The 17,070-nt window shown below is 40.9% G+C and overlaps 1 protein-coding gene across 1 annotated transcript in view; it reads left to right on the forward strand.

Moving 5' to 3' along the window:
* The window catches only part of HERC2 (HECT and RLD domain containing E3 ubiquitin protein ligase 2), a 259,545-nt gene that overhangs the window by 79,437 nt on the left and 163,038 nt on the right, over positions 1-17,070 (forward strand). Inside the window, exons 20-29 of the mRNA XM_006861873.1 lie at positions 793-977; positions 2,326-2,481; positions 3,444-3,629; positions 9,569-9,739; positions 10,834-10,937; positions 12,412-12,562; positions 15,638-15,852; positions 16,153-16,285; positions 16,385-16,512; positions 16,604-16,799. Of these exons, the coding sequence (XP_006861935.1) occupies positions 793-977; positions 2,326-2,481; positions 3,444-3,629; positions 9,569-9,739; positions 10,834-10,937; positions 12,412-12,562; positions 15,638-15,852; positions 16,153-16,285; positions 16,385-16,512; positions 16,604-16,799 (1,625 nt within the window). The remainder of the gene's footprint in view (positions 1-792; positions 978-2,325; positions 2,482-3,443; positions 3,630-9,568; positions 9,740-10,833; positions 10,938-12,411; positions 12,563-15,637; positions 15,853-16,152; positions 16,286-16,384; positions 16,513-16,603; positions 16,800-17,070) is intronic.

Raw genomic sequence — 17,070 nt, forward strand, 5'->3', positions numbered from 1 at the left:
AAAGTGGTATTCCAGTGTTATGTTGACAGGGAACCACAGAATGCCATGTGTATTGGAAATGTTTGTAAGTAGTAAACCTTATCAGAATGACACATTTTGATTATGGGCCTGAGTTATATACTAAAGAAATAAGTTAAATTAACGATTGCATTTTATTACTGTCTTGCTTTTTGAATACAGCATAAAACCTAAGTTCTAGACTTGTTTCTTCTGTTGTGTTGGTTGCTGTCTGGACAGGCTGTCAGGTCATGAATCTGGAAGGAAGGGGGTCTCGTGGGTGCTCCTGTGTGTTCTGTGGGAGGTTCCTCAGCAAACCGAATAGGTTAGGCATCAGTGCAGTAGATGCAGAAAGCCTGTCCCTTACTTTGGTGTTGTGTAATGACCTTCAGACCCCCACTTTCTTGGCTGTGACCTGTGTTGCCCACACTTCTGCATGCCTCCTGACTGAAGTCAAGCTGTGTGATGGACTCACGGTCAGTGGTAGCCCTTCACCCAGACTTGGTCTTTGGCCTTCTCCTTTCCCTAGACATTCTACATCTACTAACTCTCTTTACCTTTCTGTTCCTCATACCACTCACTAGGCCTAAGGACTTTTGTTGCAAGGCAAGGTTTGTCTTGTCTGTTGTTTCTCTGTCCACTGTACTTGAACAGAGAGCTGCCTTTCTGAAACACGAAATCGGTAATGGCTCAGCAGGTTGGTGCTCGCTTACTGGCGGTGTTGTCACCCTCTGTGTCCCACTCCCTGGGCATTTTGGACTTGTTGAATTTTTCACTCCTCTCTTCCCTGCACAGAAACATTGCTTCTCAGACTGTGGCCAGATTGAAAGATGCTGCTCGCCGAATTTCATCGTGTCTGGACTTGGAGCATCACACTCGTGAAAGATCTGCTTCCTTGGACTTGTTACTACGCTTTCAACGTTTACTTATCAGTAAACTTTATCCAGGAGAATGTGTTAGTCAGATCTCAGATATTTCTAGTAAGTTGCTTAAAATGTGGATGTCTTGTATTCCAGTGCTTTTTATTTTAGGTCTTTAGTTCTTAGGGAATTCATTGCACCTATTGCAGAGAACTTAAAAGAGTTCATTTTGCATGCAGTCTTTTTTGGTTGATGATTTCTATGATAATTTTTTTTATTTTATTGTCTCAAGATTTAAATTCTTCAGTAAATAGCATCCTTTGTGTTCAGTTTAGTTTTAATTAGGTTTTTGCACGTGGTAGTTATGGGATATTGAAGACCTGCTGTGCCACGTTGGGAGATTGATCCATTGGATGCAGTGGGAGGACTCATCACTGGAGGCACTCTGGTTTGTTAGCGTTTTGACACTGGTCTAAGTTAGTCTTTTGGGGTGGGGTGGGGTGAGGTGGGTCATTTGCCTAGCTGGTAGCTTGTGTTGTAAGGATTGAAACGAGATGGGTGTACATGGCCCCAGCCCTGTGCTGTCCTCATGGTAACTGCTGCCTCCCACAGGCATTTGAAATCCCTCCTCTGCTCCATACGTTCGCCTTCTCTGCCAAATATGGAGATACCTGCTGCCTGTGCTGCTGTTTTTATATGTGGGTTTTTCTCGTGAAATAATTTGCTTACCTCCGGGAAAAAGTTAGGCACTTGTAAATGATGAAAATTCAAACATATGAATTTGTAGTCTGAAGAAAGTGACCAGCAGAAATACATGAAGCCAAGTTATAACATAAAGTTCGTTATTAAGAACCATATAGGAAGAAAAGTTGACAATTTGGTAAGAAAAAATGCCTAACGTTTTTCCATGGGAGTAGTATATACATTAAGACTTGGGCTTAGAAAACAGATATTTGTGTATTAAATAAAAAGTTTTTTCATTTTTCTTAAATGAAAAATTTAAGATTTACATAGCCAAAGTTTCTAGGTAATATATAGTGTAGTGTATAAAATTTGTCTTAGTCAAATTCGGAACTGACTCGATGGCACTTACCAACAACAACAACATGTAGTATATAAAATTTGGTATGATCAATGAACTGTTTCCAATGTTAATGTGTGATATAAAAGAGCCAATGACTATGAGTAAATAAACTGCTATTGAGAAAATAGAGTCCTGGTGTGGCACTGTACGATCAGCACTGGACTGCTAACTACAAACTTGGGGGTTCAAACCCACCAACTGCTCCTCAGAAACCCGACACAGAGCCACTATGAGTCGGAACCGACTTGACAGCACTTAACAGTAATGACAATTGAGAAAATATTACAGATCAAAAGATGTATGAGAGGAGAATGATGGAGACAATCAGTTTGTTTACAAAGTTACATGAAAATGAAATTTCTTCAATTTTTTTTTTTTTCAAAGCTCCTGAGATAATGGGTGTTGGTTCCTTGTTGAAAAAGTACACAGCCCTTCTGTGCACACACATCGGAGATATACTGCCTATGGCGGCTAGCATTGCTTCTACTAGCTGGAGACACTTTGCAGAGGTTGCCTGCATCATGGAAGGGGACTTCACCGGTACTGTTGCCATTTCTGTCCTGGGCCCAAGTATTTATGTCAGGGGGGTGATAGGAAAACCCACTTGTGGTTCTGCACTGTAGACTGTCTTGTCTTACTGCCCTTTTGTCTGTTTTTCATTACTAACAATTCGGTGAGTAAGCCACCTGGAGTAGGAGTCCTCCCACTGTTCCTGTTTCGGTCAACACCACCGTCATTAGCACACTCTTATCAATGGGGTTGATGTTGTGTCTTATTTTAACAACACAAGTTAATTGCCCTTTTCAGAAGCTTAATAAATTCTATTGTTAGTGTATCTACTTGAGTAAAATTCATGATACGAGAACATACTAATTTTTATGATTGTATATGTATATTGATAAGTAATCCTGGGGTAGTAAGCACTTAATACCATAAGGTCACTGGTTCAAATTTACCAGCTGCTGCTCTTAAACCCTAAACAGGGTCACTATGAGTCGCAACTGACTTGATGGCACTTCACAACAACAACGTGTTTTGATAAAGGAGTCTGATAGGATAATGGATTAAGCATTGGCCGCTAGCCACAAGGTTGGCAGTTCAAACGCAGCAGTTGCTTCATGGGAGAAAGATATGAGGCTTTCTGTTTTTTATAAAGAAAGATTTACAGTTTATTACAATTTGTGGACCAGCTATAATCTGCCCTGTCTCTGTGAGTTGGAATTGATTTGCTGGGAGTACGTTTGAGTTTATAAATTGATACACTCTTTTTTTAATTAAATAAAAGGCTGTTTAGGTAACAGTTGTTTGAACACAATCTTTTAAAAAAGTGCTCTTGTAATTCAGAAGGTTCTGTTTCACCATGAAAGATAAAATAACTCTTGTGAAACTATTCTCAAGGACAAAGATTTCCCTGTTTCATCAGAATTTAAAGGGAGAACAAGCTTATGAGTAGTTTCACAATTTAAACTTCAGTGTTTCTCACCCTTTTTCTCTCAATTTAGGTGTTCTCCTTCCAGAACTAGTAGTGTCTGTGATGCTTTTGCTCAGTAAAAATGCTGTTCTCATGCAAGAAGCTGGAGCTGTTCCTCTGTTGGGCGGCCTCTTAGAACATCTGGATCGGTTCAACCACCTGGCTCCAGGAAATGAAAGGGATGATCATGAAGATCTGGCCTGGCCTGGAATAATGGGTATAGCGTTTTAATTCCTAGTACATTCACTGAGAAAATTTTCCTCTAGTTTAGCCTATTCTTGCCTTTCCACTTAAAATAATACAGCGGAAGACCAGTTATTTACCATTTCCACCGATAGATATGACCAAAAAACATAAAAATAACTGGAAAAATAAAGAGAATCCAAATCAAAAGAGATTTGGGTTATATTTAAGGGGGAGTTTTCTGTAAGTTGTGCCTTTGAGTCAGTTCTGACTCACAATAATCCTGTATAGGATTTTCAAGAAGGGACTGGTGGTTAGCCTTGTGGTCAGCAGTCCATTGCTTATCCTTCAGTACCACAACAGGCTTCTCGTTGCTATAGCCTAAAATAAATTATTCTGGAAGGTGCTGTTGAGGGGCCATGAAGGCTCTCAGAGATGGTCTAGTTTTGATTTTGATGAGGGTGGTATCCTATTATGATCATGGGTTACCACTTGCACACTTCCTGACAGGTGTACTGTTTGTAGTGTACATCTCATAAAATGAAGCTTGTCTTTGGAAGGTGCTTTGATTGAGTGCTTTTGAGTCTCGTGCTAAGTGTCCATAGTCTCTGTGGCTCTGGTTTCCTGGAGTCTCAGAACTAACTGAAGCCAAGCTGTGATTGAAGGCATGATAAACTTCTCATTTGATGTGAGAGGTCATTCCAGGTGGGAGTCTTCTTCTTCCATTTCTGACAGCTTCTCCATAACACAGAAATTTAAGACGAGAAGTAGCAGTTGTCCTGAGGAAAATGGCTTAGGGATATGTTTTATTTTCTCTAGTTATCTATCGGCTACTGGGCTGGACATAGTAAAAGGTTAATTCTTTCAGTACTTTTCATTTATATTTTAAACTGAAAAATGTTTTTGTTATTTTTGTATTTGAATACATTTGACAGTATATAATTTGGTCAGTAATTCAAGCATATGTAACAATTATTTTTAAAATTGTGAAGGATTGTTGTTGTTGTTATGTGCCGTGGAGTTGGCTCCGACTCACAGCAACCCTGTACAGGGTTTCCGAGGATGTAAATCTTCATGGGAGCATAAAGCCTCATCTTTCTCCTGCAGAACAGTTGGTAGTTTCAAACTGCTGACCTTGAGGCTGGCAGCCTGACTCGTAACCACTACACTACCAGAGCTCCTTTTGTGAAGGATAGCACCTACTTAAAAGTGCAAAGGCAGCTCCGTGATTTATCATAGAGACAGACAAGTAATATCTCCCAGGTTAAAACACAAGCTGTACTTAATGTTCTGACTTTCCCTCTAATCATTTTTCTGCATCCCACACATTTTATAAGCCTGGTGTGGCACTGTGGGTTAATGTGCTAGACTGCAAAGTTGTTTTGAACCATAAGGTCGGAGGTTCAAACTCACCAGACGCTCCTCTGAAACCCTATACAGGGTTGCAATTCAACAGCACTCAATGACAGCAACAACAACAGCATTTTCATTTAGTTCAAAATACTTTTTAAATTCTCTTGAGACTTCTCTGGCTCTAGTTTTATTTATTTATTTATTTTAAAAGCTTTTATTGTGAATTATGTGTGTCTACATGGGAGAACATCAGTTTTACATTCATCCTATCGTATTTTGTTTCACTGCAGTGATTACAGCCCCCTCCATGCACCATCAAACAACCAAAGGGTACACCCCACAGGCCTGTCCCCCGGTTGATAGCAAACAGCCCCTTCTCCCTTCCTGAGTCCAGAGTCCCCAGCTGCTCCGTCTCTCCACGTCATCGTCTCTGTCTCCATCCCTGGCGTCTCTGCCTCTCTGGGTAGGGTCCCACTCTCCACTCTTCTCACTTGATGGTCTCAGGGACCTCCGCTCCTGGACTGCAAAATCAACCACTCCCCTTCTTTTGTTACAAAATATCTACCTTTACATTTCCAACATTCATATTCAGTCCTGATGGCAATTATTCACTGTGCTACCACAAGAGTGTTATCCCCATCACGTTTCATCAGCCCCAACTTCTGGGTTGTAATCTTTTTTTTTTTTTTTTATGTTTTATTGTGAATTATGTGATAGTTTACGTGGGAGGAGAACATTAGTTTTACATTCATCCTATCGTATGTCGTTTCATTGCCATGGTTACAGTGCCCTCCATGCATCATCAACCAACCACAGGGTATATATCCCTGCAAGCCTGTCCCCGCCCTCGGTCGTCAGCAAACAGCCCCTCTCCCTCTCTGTGTCTAAAGTCTCCATCTCTCCACGTCATCATCTCTGCCTCCATCTCTGGCGTCACTGCTTCTCTGGGTAGGGTCCCACTCTCCACTCTTCTCCCTTGATGGTCCCAGGGACCTCCGCTCCTAAACTGCAAGGTTAATCACTCCCCTCCTTGCTACAAAATGTCTACCTTTACATTTCCAACCCTCACAATCAGTCCTGATAACAATTACTCACTATTGTATCACAAGAGACCTATCCACATCTCCTTTCATCAGCCTCGCCTAGACAGATTGGATACTACTCAGTGGAGATTCTACCTTCCTCCATGCCCTCTGAATCTAGGTTCCCTCTTAAAAGCTTGTAAGCCTTGCCTTTGAAGCCCCACCAGTTTTGTGTAGCCAATGTCCAAGTTGTCCATCTCTGTCTACTCTGTATATGGAGTGGCTGGGAATGATCCTCGCTGTTAAGATTTGTTCCCTCTTTTGAGCTACTGCATCCATAGATGTAGGTCAAGTTCATCAAATTGTATCAGATTACTCTTTTTTTCCTCTTCTTTCTTCTTCTAGTTGAGCACTGCTCATCTAGTCATTGAAGCCAGGTCAAATGGGTATTATCTGCAAGTGTGGGTGTCCTTATGCATATGCCCTCTCTTCTTATCAGGTGGACGATTCACTCTCCACTCTAGTCCTCTGTGGCTATGTCACTGACTCTGGGCCCAAGAGTCCCCAGGTCTTGCCACAGGGCTGGCCAACCAGGTCTCCCTCTGGGTTCACAGGAGTCTATTGAATGTTGTAGGGCTTAGCTCGCAGCTTCATTGCTGTTTTTCCCTCACTTCCCCTTATCGGTGATGAACGTGGTCACCAATCAGAGCGTGTATTCCCATTGAGTCTTAGTCTTGGAAGGGGGTTTGCTCTGAGGGGACCCGACCACTTGCCTTGATGTCTCCTGGGTTAGCACCTTACTTGTTCTTATAGTAATCAGTCATTCTGCCTATATTGTTTTGTATTTTTCCTGTCAGTCTTTCTTTCAAGAAGTATCTTTTGTTCTTCTAGCTGCTCCAGGCTGGTCTGTTTGTCCTTTCAAGTAGAAATTTCCCTCCTCTGAAGATTCTGGATGCTGTTCAAGATTCCACCTATGGTCTTATGTAATGTAGAGGCTCCGCAGGAAACCTCCTTCACTGGGCACATTGTGGCCCCATTGTAGATATTCCAATCAGTTATAGGTAGAAGATGGATTTACAAACTTTCTATGGTGATATCTCTGGCTATTCCTTTCTCTCCCCTTCAAGTGTCTATTTTAAGATGGTATGCCAGGGTAACCAAGATTCAAAAGACAGCCAAGCATCTTAACATTATTTCCCCTCTTTTCCCCATTCCAACCATGTCTCAATCCCTGTTTCCCAGAGCCCTGTTGTTCCAAGGTTGTGCATACATCATTATTTACCTCTGTCTCTGGTTTTATTTTGTTCCAAGGTTGTGCATACATCATTATTTACCTCTGTCTCTGGTTTTATTTTGACGTGTTTTGTAATCCAAATATTTTGGGGTTTTCCCAGCTATTTCTTTGTTAATTGATTTTTAGTTTAATTCCATTGTGGCTTGACAGCATACTTTGTATGATTTTAATTTGTTATTTTATGTTTTATGACTCAGAATGGATTATTTTGGTCAGTTTCATGAGAGTTTGAGTAAAATGTAAACTTTTGCAGTTGATCAATTGTTGTTGTTGTTAAGTGCCATCGAGTCTGTTTCAACCCAAAGTGACCCTGTAGAGGGTTTCTGAGGAGCAGTCTTTGAGCTTGAACTGCCAACCTTGTGGTCCAAACAGACTTTGCAGTCTAGTGCATTAACCCACAGTGCTATACCAGGACTGTTATGGATGAAACACCATAAATGTCGGTTAGATCCAGTTGGTTGATGGTGCTAAATAGTTCAGCTGTATCCTTTCTGATTTCCTGCCTGTGGGATCTGTCAGTTACTGACGGAGAGTTGTGAGTGTCTCCAGCTATAATCATTTGTCTGTATCTGCTTGCAGTTCCTTTAGTTTTTGCCAGAAGTATTTTGGTACCTTGTTTAGATGTTTATGTCTTTATGGTGAGTTAGCCATTTGTCATTATGTACTGTCATGGTGTGGCGCTGTGGGTTAATGTGCCAGATTGCAAAGCCATTTGAACTGCAAGGTTGGCGGTTCAAGCTCACTAGCTGCTCCTTGGAAACCCTATACAGGGTCGCTATGCGTCAGAATCGGCTCAATAGCACTTATGAACAACAACAAATGTCCCAATTTATCCCTAGTAATTTTTCTTACTGAAATAGCTACTTTTAACTTATTTTGATCAGTGTTACCATGAGTAGTGCTATAGGATAAGCACAGGGTTGGTTTGAACTGCAGGGTCAGAGGTTCAAACCCAGTAGACTCTGCTTGGAAAGCCTCTACAGCTATGAGTTGGATATACAGCTGTGAGTTGGATATACAGCTGTGAGTTGGATATACAGCTGTGAGTTGGATATACAGCTGTGATTTGGAACTGACTGGATGACAGTTAAACAACAACACCTTGTGTAGGTGTAGGTTCTTGGCTCTGTGGGTTGGTCTGCCATGAGTCTGTGAATGTTCTTCACCATCATTAGTGCAGGTATTCGGTCCATAATGTCATTCTCCCACAGTTATTGTCAGTATTCTGTCACAATTTTTTCATTTATTTTATGAAGTTTCTGCTGATTTATCTTCAAGCTCACTGACTGTTTTTCATGGCTTTTGTTCAGTTACTGGTGAACTCAATAATGTTATTCTTTCTCTTACAGTGGGTTTTAAAATTATATTTGAAGTATTTTTTTCTTGACTCTTAAGAGACTGACTCTATCTCACTGTGTACATTATCCACCTCTTTCTTCCAAGATCTCCACTTTTTACTTTAGAGACCTTGACATACTAATCACGCCTTATATATTTCTTGTTGCTAATTCTAAAATTTCTGCCATATCTGGAATTAACTTTTGTTATGTGGGTGAGTCAAGAATTACCTACACTTTGGCTGTAGCATTTTATTTTTTATTTTAAAGTTTTAATTTGTATTGTGAATTGAGGGATAGGTTACATGGGAGAACATCGGTTTTACACTCATCCTGTCATATTTTGTTTCATTGCAGTGATTACAGGTAGCATTTGTTTTCATCAACTTTTAGAAAAGACAGATACATTATTTTTCCACATAAGCTCTTTGCTTTTCAATACACTTTGCTTATCTGTCGGCATATGCCCGTATTTAAATGTTTTAGACTGTGCTGTGAGCCACAAATGCACTGTTCTTCTTCATCAGAAGTGATCTTGGTCCTTTAAGGGCTGCTTTCAGGGGACCAAACATGTTAATGTCAGATGGACCAACATCAGGACTTTAAGGAGGATGCTTTAACACCTCAAAAGGAAGTTTCTGCAGAGTGTCAACAGTGTGGGAAGAGGTGTGTAGACATGCATTATCATGTAAGATCACAAAGCCCTTTGGTAGCAGTCCTCTGCGTTTAATCCAAAGTTTAGGCTTCAACTCTTCAGTGAATATCTCACTGTGATGAGCACTGCTGATTCTTGAACCTTTTCCTAATGGTGTTCTAATACTGGAGAATCAGCCCCACCTATGCTAATCTCCTACTATGATTGTGAATTTGTTTTGTTTTGTAGTTTCTTTATAAAATAAGTTTTTCAACTTACTTTTCTTTCTGTATCTATTTATTGATTGATTGATTTTGATTTCTGTGTATACAGAGTCATTTTTTTCAGGTCAAAACTGTAAAAGTAACGAGGAGGTGACACTTATTCGGAAAGCCGATTTGGAGAACCACAACAAAGATGGAGGCTTCTGGACAGTGATTGATGGGAAAGTGTATGACATCAAAGATTTTCAGACGCAGTCTTTAACAGGGAATAGCATTCTTGGTAAGATCCTGTTTTTTTACTTCAGCGGGACTCCTGATACAGCGCTGTAGGATCAGCACTGAACTGCAAACCACAAAGTTGGCAGTTCAAACCTACCAGCTGCTCCTTGGGAATCTTGTATAGGGTTGCTATGAGTCAGAACTGACTTGACAGCACTTACCAACACAACAATGTGTATCATTTTAAACAGCATTTGACTTACACATTGGCTACCTAAAATATGGGGGCAGTAAAGGCAAGAAGTGACTGGCTTACAAGGGTTCAGGAGGGAGTTTAGTTTAAGAGTGTGTGGGGGGAAGAAAGAGTCCCCACTGAATAGTTTTCATTACATGTATCTGGTTGAAAGAGATGGGATAAGATTCGTATGATTCAGTAGTAAGTAATTGTTATCACGACTAATTGAGACTGTCACAGTTGTAAAGGTAGAAGTTTTGTAACAAAAATGGGGGAGTAGTTAATTTACAATCCAGAAACAGAGGGCCCTAGGACCATCAAGGGAGAAGAGCACAAGTGGAATGCGAGACCTTATCCAGAGAAGCAGTGACACCAGAGATGGAGGCAGAGATAGGGACATGGAGAGAGAGGGAGCAGCTGAGGACTCTAGATTCACGGGAAGAGAAGGATTGGAGAGCTAGTGTCCAGGAGGCAGGCTTGCAGAATGTGCCCTTTGGTAGTGTAAATTATTATATACCCTTGAGTGTTTTTTTAAAAAAAGCAGCTAAAGTGAATAGAGAGAAATACTGTTAACTGATGGTACATGGAGGGGATTATTATAATCATTGTAATGAAACAAGGTGCATGATTTGTTGAATGTAAAACTGATGATCTGCCCTGTAAACTTTCACTCAGTCCACAATAGAAACCTTAAAAAAACAAAACAAAAAACATATTCAGGCACTTTTGAGGAATTTCTTCTTGTTAAGCATTTTTTTTTTGGAAATGTAGTTTCAAGTTGGTTGAGGTGAAGAGATCATTATACTTAGGTATTCCTTACTTTTGAGTCAATCAGCAATGTCTGCTGTTGTGGATGTTTAGGTAAGTTGTGTTGAAGTCATGTTGTTTTGTAATTAATTGCTTTTTTCCTTTAACTTTAGCTCAGTTTGCAGGAGAAGACCCAGTGGTTGCTCTGGAAGCTGCTCTGCAGTTTGAAGATACCCGGGAGTCAATGCATGCGTTCTGTGTGGGCCAGTACTTGGAGGTGAAGCTGTGTGCAAGGGTCCCATGGGAAATGCAGGGAGGGCTTCTTCTATATGTGGCAGGGTGACTTGTCTCTAAAGAATGGGTGTTAAGTGGGGCATTGGGGGCATTGTATGTGAAGACACTTAGGATTTTTGTAAACAGATTTACAGGTACTTGTGTTAAAATTTGTTATGTGCTGGTCATAAGTTATTTTTAAATGATTTATTTGTAAGAAATACAGGTTCTGTTTCATCAAAAAAATCAACCTTTGGCTTTACCAATTTTATTCTAATCTTAAGTAGAAGTTTGGACTGACTTAGTGTCTTAAATAAAAATTATGTGTATGTCTTTGTTAATAGCCATGTTGTGTTGTTGTTAAGTGCTGTTGAGTCGGTTCCGACCCATAGCGACCCTGTATAGGGTTTCCAAGGAGCAGCTGGTAAGCTTGAACCACCGACCTTTCAGTTCAAATGGCTTTGCAGTCTGGCCTCATTAACTCACAGTGTTAATAGCCATAGAAAAGAATAATTCTTTAGAGTAGTACTACGTCTCTCATACATATTCATGAGGCAACCTGGTCGAAGAGTGGTTACTAGTTGAGCTGCTGACTACATGGTCAGCAGTCCGTATCTACCACCTGCTTTGAAGGAGAAAGAAAGGTCTGTCTTTCTGCACCTGCAAATTACAGCCTCAGAACCCTCTGCAGGGTCACTATGAGTTGGAACCGACTTGACAGCTCACCACCCTCACCCTGCTTCACCACATTCACCAGCATTGGAGGCACTGTTGGGGTTGGATTTTTTTAGGTACGTGCCTGGAGGTAATACAGCTGGATTTCTAGGTCTGCACATGGATGTGAGTGCCACAAGAACAGGGCTGACGACGTTTGAAACCGGGGAAAATGACTTGGCTTGTAAATTGTCCAGCATGACTAAAAATGTCAAGGTTATTGTCACTGGATTCTTTTCTGCTTTAGCAGTTGTTTGCTAGAACGTATTTATTTCCTCTTTTGTGTCCTGGCTCAGTAACAGTACTTGTTGCATCGTAAGTTGTGTTTGTCACTGGGATCATTGTACATGTAATTACACAGCATACTTTCTGATGTACTGTGTATAATCACTTAGGGAATTTCTATTTGGTTCCCTAAGGAAACTCTATATAGGGTTGCTATGGGTCAGAACTGACTCAGCAACACTTAACAACAACTACATCAAAAAATCCTTTATCTGTGCTTACGTTTTACTACCAATAGAGTTGTGTATCTGCTTTTTGTTTTGTAGGGTGTGTGTGATTTATGTAGTCCTTGTTGTTTTAGCATAGATTCATAAATCCTTTATTACAAGATACAGGGATGGGCACCAAGAGCACTTAGTATTCTCTTCATCATATCAGGAGTCTTCTTTAAGGATATAATAAGCTAGTACTCTTCTTGGTGTCATGTTCCTAAATCAACCCCGTTTGCTAATTCTGATGATGAAATTTATTTTTCCCAGCCTGACCAAGAAATCGTTACCATACCAGACCTGGGAAGCCTCTCTTCACCTCTTATAGACACAGAGAGAAATTTGGGCCTTCTCCTCGGATTACATGCTTCCTACTTAGCAACGAGCACACCACTGTCTCCTGTTGAAGTTGAATGTGCAAGTAAGAAAGATTTTTATTTTCGTGAACTGAGTAGCGCGTTGTTTTAGTTGAGCAGTAAGTCCCATTAAGAGTCGGATAGAAAGAAAAGTCCCGTAGTTGATGGGACTAGTACTAGCCTGAAGTGATCAAAGTGAAGTGACCGTGAATGGCTTTCCATAGCCTCCTGGTCTGAGACAATAGGAAGTTTCTGGCACACAGGCATGCATCCTGTGTTCTTGCTCATTTCATTGGATTTAACAGATGCAGCGATGTCTCTAGATATTGGCTTGCAGTGTGCGTTGCCTTCATTTCAGGAAACATTCTATTTAAAGATGGTTTTTACTGGACTTTGGGACCAGTCCTCCATATATTCCCAGTCTAAGCAGTCAGGGTGTAGAGGTGAATGAAACCTGCTTGTGCTTTGAGGGTGCTCCCTGTGGGTGTGGCCCATACAGTGTAAGCATTTGAGGGTGTAGTGTAATAGGGACTCAGAGACATTTGTAAGTTGCTGCTGGGGGAAGAAAGGCTTCATACAGAGGACAACAAATTGACTGAGGCTTGAAGTGAAGTTGGAGCCCCAGAAAACTGGGTGTAGGAGAATCTGGGCAGAAACACAAGATGGGATGGCATTGTAGAGAAAACCAGGGGTTTTGAGCTGCTCATATCTTGTGTGACTGGCAATGTCAGATGAGTTGGGTGGGTCTATGTGCCTGGTGCTGTGTTGCCTACAGATCTCCCCAGACATGTGAGGCACAGCGTGGAGACAGGAGGCAGTGATATGGAGAGACAGAGAAGGGTACAAATGATTAAGAACTAGTGATACCAAAGAAAGACGTCTAAGCTGCACTGAACGCATTGGTGAAAACTAAAACTCTCCAGTAGTTGACAGAATACAAATTGAAATGTTTCAGCAAATTGATGTAGCACAAGAGTTGTAGCAGTGTATGACAACTGCCAGAACTTCAAGCTGGATTCAGAGGAGGACAAAGATATCATTGCTCTTGTAAGATGGGTCTTGGCTGATAGCAGAGAATAGCAGAAAGAGGTTTACTTGTCCTTTCTTGGCTACACAGAAGCATTCAACTGTGTGTATTGTAACAAATTATGAAAAATATTGCGAAGAATGGGAATTTGAGAACACTTAATTGTGCTCATGGGTTCATACAGAACAAGGGGATATTCAGTGGTTTAAAATTAGGGAAGGTGTGTGTCAGGCTTGTATACTTTCAACGATGGATTGGCCAAGTAGCAGCATCGATGGACTCAAGTATGTCAGCAATAGTGAGGTTGGCCCAGGATTGGGCAGTGTTTTCTTCTGCTGTGCATAAGGTTGCTATGAGTCGGTACCGACTTGATGGCACCTAATAACAACAACACAACATTTAGTTAGTATGCTGAGCAAATAATTTGAGAAGCTGGGTTAAATAAAGAAGAAAGTACCATCAAGATTGGAGGAAGACTTATAAACAACCTGTGATATACAGATGATGCAACCTTGTTGTAAGTGAAGAGGACATAAACTATTTACTGATGGAAATCATAAACTTCAATATAGATTGCACCTCGATGCAAAGAAAATAAAAATTGTCACAACTGGGCCTGTAAATAACATCATGATAAATAAGATAAAAAATGAAGTTAATAAAGACTTAACTTACTTGGATACATAACCAGTAGCCCTGCTAGGCTAGTGAATTGTGAGCTGGTCTGCTAACTATAAGGTTAGTAGTTTGAATTCAGCAGTTGCTCCGTTGGAGAAAGATTTGCAGTCTCAGATTTCTGCTCCTGTAAAGCTTTACAGCCTGGGAAACCCTATACAGGGTCGCTATGAGTCACACCCTACTTAGTGGTACAAAGCAACCAACAACCAACACCATTCCTGGAAGCAGCTTTAAAGAAATCAGAAGATGTACTGATTATGCTAATCTGCTACAAACGATCTCCTTAAAGTGTTAAAGCAGTCAACATGTCAGTTTGAGGACTAAGTTGTACCTGATGGGAGCCAAGGTAAATTCAGTTTCCTCATATGAATGTTAAAGTTGGACAAGAAATAAGGAAGACCAGAGAAAGAATTGATGCACTTGAATTACGGCGTTGGTGAAAAATATTAAAAGCACCATGGACATCCAGAAGAATGAACAAATCTGTCTTGGGATAAGTGCAGCCAGAATGCTCCTTAGAAATAGTGATGCCAAGATTTCATCTCTCATACTTTGGACATGTTGTCAGGTGGGTCTCATCCCTGGAGAAGGCCATCATGCTTGATAGAGTGGAGGGTCAGTTGAGGAAGTCCTTCATCGAGATGCTCTGGTACAGTGGCAGTAACAGTGAACTCAGACTTGACAACAGTTGTAAGGATGGTGCAGGACTGGGCAGTGTCTTGTTCTGTTGTGTACCTAACAGTGTCCACCCCCAAACGCCTGTGTTCTTCCACTGCTGGGTGCTGTGCAGTTTTTGCCTATTTTGTATCTCGGCGCCATTTTCATTTCCATTGGGAGCCTTTTCTTGGCTATTAGGAGAGTTCAGGTCTTTCTACTGCATACACTGTTACCCATGTAATACTTGGCTGCATGCAGTCATTTTGTTAGAGATTGAGGGGTAACTTATGTAAGTGGTGCTTTGTTAGCATGTGGAGTTCCCATCCTCACGTGGTGCCTGTGGAGCTGGAACAGCCCCATGCAGAATATCTAGTAAACGTGCTTAAAGTATAGCAGAATCTGTCAAGTTGTAACTTGTATAATGTGGAAACCTGTCAGAAAAGGAGTACTGAAATATCTCCTACTAAAACAAGTGATTGAAGAGTGGTTCAGCCTGTCAAAGACGGAAAACTTAAAGAGACCTGGATAAACAAGGCAATAGCCTCAGATTCTGAATCTCTCAGATTTCACTGTGTGTTACATTGAGCCCCAATACCATGCTTAAGATATTTTGAAAAACCTGAAACTATTACCTGGCTTCACTTAGTTACAGAAATTGTAAGTCAATCTGTGTAAATATGTTAGGTACAACTTTCATGTAAGTGCTGTGTTTTTCCTTAGTATTTACGTATGACTGAAGTACTCTTCCTCCCTGTCCTGTGTGGTCACTGTTGTCCAGAGTGGCTCCAGTTGTCAGTCTTCTCCGGGGGCCTGCAGACCAGCCAGATCCACTACAGCTACAATGAAGAGAAGGATGAGGACCACTGCAGCTCTCCTAGCAGCACTCCTGCCAGCAAATCTCGATTCTGCACGCACAGATGGGTCTTGGGAGACCATACTCAGGCCTTCTTGCAGGCCATTGCTGACAACAATATGCAGGACCACACTGTCAAGGTGAGCTTCCTTCTGAGGATCAGTAACAGAAAGACTTTAACTTCCCACAGTACCCACTACTGAGTATCCTTGTGTTTACCTCAGGACTTGGCATGAACATACTTTTTTTGGTCCAGATTTGGTTTCAGATATCTCTTGGAAGGATAGTTTTTAGGTGAGAAGCTAATTTCACTGAATTTGCAGGAAACAGTTCACAAACTTTGCTGAACTATTTGGGTATATATCAAGTTGTGGCATCTTCAGGGTTTGTGTGAACTTGCAGTGATGGTGCTGCAGTGACATCTTGCTGCTCTGTTGCAGGACTTTCTGTGTCAAATAGAAAGGTACTGTAAGCAGTGCCACTTGACCACGCCAATCACATTTCCTCCTGAGCATCCTGTGGAAGAAGTTGGCCGCTTATTGCTGTGTTGCCTCTTAAAACATGAGGATTTAGGTATGAAGTTGTTTCAGTGTATTTTAATTATATTATATGCCCCTTATATGTGACACACATTCACCCTTACTTTTTAAAAAAAATGTCTTTTATGTACAGGTCATGTGGCGTTATCTTTAGTTCATTCAGGCACACTTGGTATTGAGCAAGTCAAACACAGAACGCTGCCTAAATCAGTGGTAGATGTTTGTAGGGTTGTCTACCAAGCAAAATGCTCACTTATTAAGGTAAATAGATTTTAATTCTCTGTCTTCTGTGCCTTGGAGACATTTGTTAAACGATTTGTTACTGAGTTGTCTTCTCATGTTTAACTTACAGACACACCAAGAACAGGGTCGTTCATACAAGGAGGTCTGTGCTCCTGTCATTGAACGTTTGCGATTCCTTTTCAATGAACTGAGGCCTGCAGTTTGTAATGACCTCTCTATCATATCTAAGTTTAAACTGTTAAGCTCTTTGCCCCGGTGGAGGAGGATAGTTCAGAAGATAATTCGAGAACGAAGAAAAAAAAGAGGTAAGAATATAAAAGGTAGGAATGTGCTGCTTGGAGTACTCTTTTTCCCCTCATAGTTGACTCTGTGTTTTGAAGTAAAGCTGTTCGCTATTATTTGTAGCATACGGCCATATTCGTCATGTGTATCTATAATGAAATACAGAAATCCTGATTTCTCCAAGATAGTAGATAATGATGAGAATTGCAGAATACAGTGTGTTATGATTTAATAACTAAGAAGTGGCTACTGAGAAACTTTATTAAATTGATGGGGAAATAAAATATTTTTTTA

The sequence above is a fragment of the Chrysochloris asiatica genome, unplaced genomic scaffold (genome assembly GCF_000296735.1).
Source record: "Chrysochloris asiatica unplaced genomic scaffold, ChrAsi1.0 scaffold00044, whole genome shotgun sequence".
NCBI lineage: Eukaryota > Metazoa > Chordata > Mammalia > Afrosoricida > Chrysochloridae > Chrysochloris > Chrysochloris asiatica.